The sequence below is a fragment of the Cyanistes caeruleus genome, chromosome 9, assembly GCF_971803275.1.
Source record: "Cyanistes caeruleus chromosome 9, bCyaCae1.hap1.1, whole genome shotgun sequence".
NCBI classification, from domain to species: domain Eukaryota; kingdom Metazoa; phylum Chordata; class Aves; order Passeriformes; family Paridae; genus Cyanistes; species Cyanistes caeruleus.
Window position 1 is genome coordinate 3,049,548 of NC_141709.1, and position 9,956 is coordinate 3,059,503.

A 9,956-nucleotide genomic window follows, 5' to 3' on the forward strand; every position below is an offset into this window, starting at 1 on the left:
GGGACTGCTGAAGCAGAGGGCTGTGCTGCCATCCAGAGGGACCTCAGCAGCCTGGAGGAACAGCAGAGGAGCAGCGTGGAGCTCAGCTCCACGGAAACACCAAGCCCTGCACTCGGGGAAGGACAAACCCTGGTGGCCACCAGCACTGTCCTCTTGAAGAGAAGTGGGCCAGCAGCCCCCTGGGGTGTGTTAGGCAAAGCCAGTGGGTCGAGGAGGTGGCCTGTCCCCTTCATTTAGCCCTGGGGACACATCCAGAGTGCTGTGACCCACAGGACAAGGAGACATGGGCTACTGGAGCAGCCTCAGCCAAGGTCAGGAGCTGGGAGAGCTGCTCAGCCTGGCTGGGAGAGGCTCAGAGAGGATCTGATCAATGCACAGAACACCTGACAGAGGGGGGAAGAGGCAGAGCTCCTCTCTGTAGCACCCACAGACTGGACTAGAGGCGATTATTTGTGCAAATTTCATTGCACAAATTGAAATAAAACAATTTCTGCCTGTACAGAGGAACTAAATTTTTCACTCTGAGGGGAACTAAACGTTTGGGACAAGCTGCCCAGAAAGGTTGTGGACTCTGCATGTTTGGAGACACTCAAAACCCACCTGGAGATGATACAGGGAGAAACCTGGAGGACTGTGGAGCCTGCTCTGGGTGACCCTGCTTGAGTTTCTTTGTCCCATCACTGCCTCACAAGAATTCTGTGTTTCAGAGCCATGGCCAGCCCCAGGCTAGGGGAAAAGCTCCTTCCAAAGGTTGGCTCCAGTGTTCATGCTTTGAACACTGCTCCAAGACGTGCTAACAAAGCTTCCCAACACCTGCAGCTGAGATTCCAGCGAGGGAAGCGGGAGCTGCCGGGATGCAGTGGGAAAACAAGGCAGCAGCTCCCGAGCAGAGGCATCTCCTGGGACCCACATTGTCCTAAGGAGCTCCCTGGAACCACATCTGAGCCTGGAACCACTTCTGAGCCTGCACTGGCTCATGGCTGGGACTGTCCCACCCCTCTGGCAGCCCTTGGGAGGCTCTGCAGTCACTGGAATGAACTCAGGGAATTCCTGCAGGGTGTGCCAGAAACCCAGGCTTTGAAGGAAATTCGGTGAAGGATGCTGCTATTTCCAAGCTGTTGCCAGGATATTCGGTGGAATTCCAGTTCATGCCAGGTCAAAATATCAAAAAAACTAACTCCTGCCCAGGATGCAAACCTTGATCTGCACTAAAGGGAAGCAGGCAGAGCACAGGGAGGTTCAGGGCAGAGGATTTTGGGGGAGTTTCTCTGCTGCTCTAGGCAAGGCACCATGACAAAAGCTGTATTTCAGAGCACCCATTGCCAGGTGTAGCACATCCACAGTCCTTTTTACTGGCTGCATTTTGCAGGCAGAGCCAGCCACATTAACAGAGACACTCATTAGGCTCAGAGAAGTTAATTGCTTTGCAGGGGGGTTGTAGAAGGCCTGGAAGTACCTGGGTGGGAGGACCTCAGGTTCATAATTCCCAGCATCACCTGTCACTGAGATCTCAAGGCTCTGACCTGCACAGCCCCCAGAACTCCTGCCAGCTCCCTGAGCTGCTCCAACCCTATTTCCCAGCCCTCCCCAACCCTGGGGTCACAACAACAGACTTCTGAAGAGTAACTCACAGTGGAGAAGGGCAGACCCAGATGGTGCTGGGGAATGTTATAGGTACATATTATATTGTTGGCTTTTCACAAATATTAAAATGAATGTTATATGTATAAGGTCAGAAAACTTTGTTATATTAATATAGTTCCTTCTATTTCTGTTATTGATAAAACTTAGAAATAGTGGTATAATATACATATATGTTGAGCTATGGCATAGCATTAAAACAAAAACTACTTTTGTTTGTACAACCCAAAGACTGAAAAGGATGATTAGAGACCCCCTTCCATTCTTAGATTATCTTGTCCAGATGAGGACAGCAGTGACCAGAGCTCTGGGGGAGGAATTTATTGCATTTCTGGTATCAGGGAATGTAAAACTCGGTGGAGCCAAGAAGATTGATCTATTGGGAAGGGGGTGAGTCAGAAACTAAACAAAGAAACATCCAAAACTTAAGAAGAATGTTTGAATATGTATGAGAATTTATGGATATGCAGTAAGGTTCTGTTTTTAAGGGACAATCCTTTGTCAGTAAGGTGTGCTCTCTTGGCTGAATGTAGACACACAGCCATATTTGTATACTTTATTTTTATCTCCTAATTGTCTTTCTATTAAACTTTTAAATTCTAAAAAAATGTGAAGCTGGTTTTTCACAGGAATATTCTGGGAGACAGCCACAGAGCTGGCAGCCCAGCAACACACCAAAAGGGCCCTTTGTCTCATTCAACATCAGATACTACTACTACTACTACTACTACTACTAATAATAATAATAATAATAATAATAAAATAATAATAAAATAATAAAATAATAATAATGATAATGATAATAATAATAGTAATAATAATAATAATAATTTTATTTGGTTGCACAAATTATTTTATTTGTTTATTTTATTTATTGTTCTTTGGGGTCACTGTGCTGTGGGCAGAGTGCTTCACTTCCCATGGGATGCTCAGACCCTCCACCCATCACTCAGCTGCTCAAAGGCTGAATGAAATCATCCCACCTTCACTCTGTTCCACGATTCCAGCTGCTTTTCCCCCCCAGTCTCCTCCATTCCCTGCCCAACATCTGCCTGGAATCAGGCTTTTCCCAACATCCTGGCTGCAAATATCATCCCAAAACGAGGGCACAGCTTGCATTCCCCAAACCACACAAGCCAAACTTAACAAATCCCTGTGCACACATGGGGTTTGGCCATGCAAAGCAGGGTTGGGCCCTGTGTTCCTCAAATCCAGCCTGAAGCTTTTCTGGGATGTGCTGCCTGTGTGGCTCTGCCTGTCCTTTCCATCAGCTAAGGAAGCAGCTGCTCCTTCTGGAGAAGCCACAGGAGGTTCCCAGTTTGCTTATTTTGATGAGGAGCTTTTCTTTTGAGCTGTTTCTGAGCTCGACATTATCCAAAGGATGCTGCCAGAGCAAAGGCAGCAGTGATTCCACCTTGGAGCACTGCAGGTCTCTCCTGATACCTCCATCCCTGACCTCAGTGTGTGAACACAGGGATGGAGGGCAGGGCAGCAGGCTGGGACTCTGCAAAAACGGGGTTTAGTATCTGCCCAGCTGGGCTGATACATTCATTTTTCACCATAAAGTTAATCCTCCCCCAGAGCCACTGCCCCACTTTGTGTTTTCTGCTCTCTGCCTCAGTTTCCTTTTCAAAAAAATAAATAAAATTTAAAAGCCCAAACAGGGGATAGAGCATTTTACCCTTCCTATTCTTATTCTACTTGTGGAATTGTTCCACTGGCAAAAGGCAGCAGAGGTTGAGGTTTAGGGAGGGTCAGACCTGCCAGCCCTGGTGAGAACAAAAATAAAAGCCTTTCTTCACTACCCTCAGAGCAACCCAGACTGAGAGCAGCTAAACAACATCTGGCTACACGCCAGGACTGCCACATCTGCAAAGGCAGGGCTGCTGCAGGGGAGCAGGGGGTTCATGCAGCAGAATAGAGGCACATGCAGCATCTTTCTCTGTGCCCACCACCCTGCAGACTACCCAGCCATGGCCTGCAGCCACTCAGACATTTTCCACGTTTGCCATGTCCCATTTAATGCCCACCACCATGCTGGATACCTCCCCTCACTGCTAACCAGAGCCCTGGTGAAAGCCCCCAGGGTGATCCAAGGCATGTGAGATGGGCCCTTCTGAAAATGAAATCACAGGGAAATTGCATTATTACTAACAAAATTACACATGAGGAAATTAATTTGCTTTTTTTCCCCCCACCCCCACAGGGTATCCATCTATTCCCAGAAAACATCTGTGGTGCTGGGGTTACTGGTTCTGCACCTGGCCTTTGGCAAAGCTTTTGGGGAGAACACTGATGGTTTGTCCCAGAAGGATAGAATGGTTTGGATTGAAAAGGACCTTAAAGATCATCTTGTTTCAGCCTCCCTGCCATGGGCAGGGACACCTTCCACTTGACCAGGTTGCTCCAAGCTCCATCCAACCTGGTCTTGGACATTTCCAGGGATGGGGCAGTCACAGCTTCTCTGGGCACCCTGTGCCAGGGCCTCCCCATCCTCACAAGAATTCTTAACCTTAAACCCACTCACTTTCAGTTTAAAGCCATTCTCCCTCATGTAGGAAGTTTTAAGGTTTTAAAGTTAAGATATAGAAGTAGTTACAAAGGTAATAAGAAGTTTAAGGCATAACAAGTAGCTTTGTGTGTCGTGAGAATGTGGGCACTGCGGCAAAGACGTATAAAACAGAATAATTAACTGTTGGTGTGAAAGTAGAAACATTCTTTTGTGGCAGAAGTTTATTGGCTGATTGGCCTTTAAAAGACCTTGTGGTCTTGTGACCACTGACCAGGAACATCTGGTGAATATGGTGAAGATGCTCTCACTCCTTCCTGAGAGGGTAGAAGAAGGTTAATCATGTTTTAAGGCGTCTCCCTGTGGTCTCTCCCAAAATCCTGATACCCAGCAAAAGAGACTTCCCAGAACACATCACAAAGTGGGATGAAGTGACAAACCCAATCCCAGGAGCTGGGAAATGCAAAGACAGGACCCTCCCAGCCTGGAGAAACATCCTATTAAACCACATCGGGGATGGCACCGCTGCCTGAGCGTTCCCACCGCACTAAAGACGGAAATCCTGGGATTTGTGTTTGAGCCGCTGCTGGATGGAGCAGCTGAGGGCAGCCAAAGGGGCACATCCCACCACCAGGAGCAGGAAGGGCTCCAGCTCCAGCTGCAGGCTGTTAATTAGCCAGCCGACAATTAACGAGGCCACCCCTCTGCTTCCTGCCCCGCCATGATTTATTCATCTGGCATCCCCAGTGGGCTGCAAAAGATAACGAGGCACCGAGTGTGGGACAACCGAGCTCCTGCAGAGCCCATATGGCAATTTATCTCCCTGGAGGGTTCCCCAGGCACAAAGGGAGCTGAGAGGGCCGGGAAAGCTCGCCTCAGCCATGAGCTGCTCTCCAAAAAAAAAGCAGGAGCATCCTCAGCGTTATCACAAGTGGTTCTGTCATGGAAACCATCCCAAAGAAACCGCACGAGAGGAGCGCTGGCCTAGATCTTGCCAAAGCAACGTCTAATTAATACAGGGGATCCCGTCTCCTTTGGGTGTTTTATTAAATATTATCCCCCAAATCAAGTTCTGGGGGCAGGGAACAGAGAGAGAACTGCAACAGCTTATCCCAGGAAATTTTGCAGATTGCTGAGCAGACACAGGGAGGGGAAGCTTGTCATTTAAATGTGGGGCTGAAGCACGTGGCTGCAGCCTCGTCACAGAGTGAGTGTGGGGTGAGAGAGGATAATCCAGGGTTTGGAGCTGGGCTTTTTCTCACAGCACCAAGGCAAACCATGAGAAGATGCTAATTATAGGAGAATAATAAATAAAACCGGTGGGTTCTAGCTCTGTCAAGCACTTCTGTTTTCTCAAGTTTGTTAATGTCCCAGCTTGCTCTGGTTCAGGAAGACTTGGGCGTTTTTTAGAATTAAATACAAATCGTGGAATCATTGAGGTTGGAAAAGACCTCTAAGGTCAAGTCCAACAGAAAACATCCCCAACCACCATATCTACAGATAATCCCCTCACAACCGGGCCAAGCCACAGCAAAAGCAGAAAGCCAAGAGCCCCAAATACACCTAAAAACCCAGATACAGCCAAGGGAAGCTGCCTTGAGGACTTCCAAAACAGAGAGCTCCCTCTCCATGCCCTCCCACCCCACAACCTGGGGACACACCAGTGCCATGGGATGCCACCCTCCAGCTCAGAGCCACTCAGGAGAGGGGGCACAGCTGGCACTGGTGTGCCACAGGGACACCCCCAGTCCCTCCCACAGAGGACAGGGAAGGCTCCCACTCCCCCCAGCTGCCCACCTGGGCTGGGGGCTCTCCGGTACTTACTCCCACTCCTTCCTCCTCGCCTGGGGCGTGCTCTGCATCTTGTGGGCCTCGTGTGCCTTGATAATGTCCCTCTGCTCGATGAGCCCTCCCCGCCGGCGCTTGATCACGTCCGGGCTCACGGCCACCAGCTGGCCCAGCCCCAGGTCCAGGGCGCTGCCATCGTCGGCATCGCGGCAGCGGGAATCGTAGAGGGCGTCGAAGGAGGCGGCGCGGGAGACCAGGGCCTGGGCCAGGCTCTCGGGCTCCAGCAGGTTGCAGGATTGGGTGTTCTGCATGAGGCCCAGGCGGTGCTGGCGCCACGTCTCCTCCTCGGGCAGGGCCAGGATGCAGCGGGACGAGGCGGCCTCCAGCTCAGCCGCCCTCCCCGGGGCGCCCATGGAGCACGTCCCGAGTCCCAGCATCGCTGCTGCTGGTGTGGCTCATCACTCTGCAGGGGAACAAGACACAGAGAGGCTCAGGGCTTTGCTCTGGATCTGGTTTCCATCCATCCATCAACCAAAAGTCCCGTTTCTCCTCGGTTTGTAGGGTTGGACCCTCTCACAGTTGGGGCTTCGCTGGATCCCCAAGGTTCAGGGAAGGGGCAGCACCTCCTGCCTCCCTCATCCTTCCCAATTTGGGCATCCCTGAACCTCTTGAACCTGCAGCTCCCAGAGGCCAGCCCTCCCTGTGCAGCACAGCTTGGTGAGATGGGAAAAGAAATTTGGGATGCCTGGATCAAACCACCCCGGGCTCCTTCCTTTTGGTTGGTTCTTCTCTATGGGGCACCTCTGGCTGGAGCATCCAGATCCCCCTCCAGCCCCACACTCAAGGGACAGCCAGGCAGCCCCTTCAGGAGGCAGGATGGGGCAATATCAGCGTGGCTTTGAGTCAGGAGCTGCACACAGGAGCCAAAGGCACAGGAACAGTGCCAGGAGCAGCAGGCCGAGCGGCACTCCTTGGCCAGGCAAAGTCGGTGATGCCCTGCAGACAGGAGATGCTCGTGTCCAAGACTACACCCAAAGCTTTGCCACGGTGAAATGCTTTATTTTCATGTTGGAAAAGCTCTGTTCAGCATGTCATTGATGCAGGAAAGGCTTTGATTTGACAAGTCCCAAAAATTCCCCTTCCAGTGTTTGCCCACAACAGAGGTGAAAAAGGGGAAGGAGAAAGCAGAAGGCAGCCGAGGCCATTATTCCCTTCCTAACTCCATCCCTAATCCAGGAAAAAGCAACCCAGCAAGGAAAAGGAGGATTTAAATTCCCCAGTCATGCAGCAAGCTGAGCGCATCATCATCTTAACCCCTTCCCTTCGCATCATTGTTCGAAGACACCTCCAGAACAAACAGGGAGGTGAGAAGGGAGGTCGGGGTAAAGGCTGGGTACAGCACACCAGAAGCAAAAATAAATTAAATATAGGGGGGGGGGGGGGGGGGGAAATATCAGTAACTGAGGGGACAACTTGGAGCACAGCCTCCATCCTAGACAAAATAAACCTGACATTCCTCACGAGGGGAAGGGATGGAGGGCCCTGGGGAAAATCCCATTTCCTTCAGATCCGTGGTGCTGCCCTAAAAAACAGAAGGCATCCAAAGTCACCCTCAAATTTAAACCAGTCCAGCCCAAGGGATACTCAGCCCTTGGCAAGCTCTCCGGAAAGAAAAAGGCAACTGCCAGCAAGAGCCTCAGCAAATTAATTAGCACATTGATAAGACGAGTTTGGCTGCTCCCACTGAGAGCTATAAACGGATCCTGCACTCCACTACTTTGCTTACCCATGCGACTTTTTTTAGGAGCATTAATTACTTCTTCAAGTCAGTTCTGGACACCTTCATCATATATCTCATTTTTGCCAGATTCTGTTTTCCCTTTTCTTATTGCTCTGCTCATTTTTAACCCTCCCCTCTTACAGGTCTTTTTGGGGTCTTTTTTTGTTGTTTTGGTTTTTTATTTCCTGTGTTTGGTGAGCTTTTAGTTTTGGTTTGTTGTTGTTTTTTTTTGTTTGGTTAGGTTTTGTTTAGCTTCTGTTTGTTTTGATTTTTTATGGTTTTTTTAAACAGCCATTAGCCCTGTTCCTTTCCTAAACATTTCCTTGGCAAGGACAGGAGGATTTCATGCACACCAAGTGTGAACACTCCAGGTCTCAGCCATGCCTGAGGACAATTAGCCAAGAGCAAATGAGGACAAATCCCAAGGGCAGGTCCAGCATCCACACAGACACTGGCTCTGCTGATGCCCCCCAGTGCATCTCCCACTCCAGCCTTGGGGGCAAATGGAAAAGCTCAGGCAGAGCCCTCAAACAAAACACTGAGAAAGTTTGAGGAAATAAATAGAAATAATTAGCTCTGCCACCTCCCAAGCCAGCAGGGCTCATGCTGCCAGCAGAACAAGCCACGTTCCCTCTGGAGAAGTGACAAGGAGAGAAGGGAGGATGCCAGAACATATTGTTAAGGAAAGCTGACGAGGTTTCACGCTAACGAGAGTGCTCGAGGGATGCCACAAGCCAGGTACAGAGCATCTGGCACCAGGGCACCTGCCCCTCTTCTGGCCTTTGGACCCCTCCTCACACTGAAAACAAACATTTCCTTTTTACCCAAGATCTGAATTAATGGGGAAAAACACCACATTGGCTCTTGGCTTCTGCTGTTGGAATGCCAGCCCTGCCCCTGTTGGTGGGAAGCCACAGCTTGGGCTGTGCTGGGAAGAGGCATGGCCAGAGCCAGGACCATGGAGCCAGCCAGCAGCCCTGCCTCCAGCCTGGATCTTCTTAACAACACAGAACTTCTCCGTGTGTGGCTCACAAAATGGCCTGGGTTGGAAAAAGCCTTTAAATTCACCTCGTTCCAACTCTTCTGACAAAATCAAGGGCATTTTCCACTGTCCCAGGGTGCTCCAAGCCCCATCAGGCCTTGGACACTTCCAGCAGCCACAGTTTCTCTGGGCAACTGTGCCAGGGCTTCACCAGCCTCACAGGGCAGAATTTTTTCCTAATAACTAATAAACCTACTCTGTCAGTGTGAACTAATAAACCTACTCTGTCACTGCAGGCCCTCAGAAATAGCTCCTCTCCATTTTTCTTGTAGGCTCCCTCCAGGTTTCAGTGCCTCTGGGCCCTTCCATCTGCAAATCAGCCCTTTCCTGGGAATAAATCCAGGCTGCCACACAGCTCCCTGCACACAGCTGGGCAGAAGATGACTTCCCACCTCCACTAATGACAATTAATGGTTAAAAACAGCAAAGGAGAACAGCATATCCAGCGGTATTGACCCCCCTGGGTGGTTTCCCACAGGTGATCCTGGCTGATGCTCTCTGTCCATATCTCTGGGGGTGTGACTGGGATGCAGCAGGGACATGGGACAGCCCCTGCCACAGGAACAGGGATGTCACTGCCCAGCAATGGGATGCTGGTCTGTATTTGATACAGGAGACCCAAGGAACTGCTGCACTGTGACACAAAGCTGGCAGTTCCTTAAAATAAAGCTTCCAGAACCTCTCACCTCCCAAACTTCATTCTAAAAGCAATAAATGTGGGGATCTCAGACTTCCTTCCTTCCTTTCCTTCCTTTCCTTCCTTTCCTTCCTTTCCTTCCTTCCTCCCTTCCTCCCTTCCTCCCTTCCTTCCTTCCTTCCTTCCTTCCTTCCTTCCTTCCTTCCTTCCTTCCTTCCTTCCTTCCTTCCTTCCTTCCTTCCTTCCTTCCTTCCTTCCTTCCTTCCTTCCTTCCTTCCTTCCTTCCTTCCTTCCTTCCTTCCTTCCTTCCTTCCTTCCTTCCTCCCTTCCTCCCTTCCTTCCTCCCTTCCTTCCTCCCTCCCTCCCTCCCTCCCTTCCTTCCTCCCTCCCTTCCTCCCTCCCTCCCTCCCTCCCTCCCTCCCTTCCTCCCTTCCTTCCCTCCTTCCCTCCTTCCCCCCCAACAGGGACAGAACAGTGAGCAGCCTTCACCTGTGCCTCAGTGTGTGCTGAAAAGGGACACAAAGCCAGCATGCCCACCCCACAAACCACTGAGAAAAGG

At 50.5% G+C, this 9,956-nt stretch overlaps 1 protein-coding gene across 7 annotated transcripts in view; it reads right to left on the reverse strand.

Annotated features, from left to right (window-relative positions):
• The window catches only part of CACNA1E (calcium voltage-gated channel subunit alpha1 E), a 106,175-nt gene extending 99,774 nt beyond the window's left edge, over positions 1 to 6,401 (reverse strand). For 3 of the 7 annotated variants that reach the window (XR_015290410.1, XM_086901743.1, XM_086901742.1), the window contains exon 1: positions 5,975 to 6,401. Coding sequence is in view for 6 of the 7 variants with exons in the window: in XM_086901743.1 (XP_086757869.1) it covers positions 5,975 to 6,375 (401 nt within the window). In the remaining variant the exon portion in view is untranslated. The remainder of the gene's footprint in view (positions 1 to 5,974) is intronic. The other 4 variants (XM_086901745.1, XM_086901741.1, XM_086901744.1 and 1 more) reach the window with 4 other exon arrangements.
• Positions 6,402 to 9,956: the final 3,555 nt, after the last annotated feature.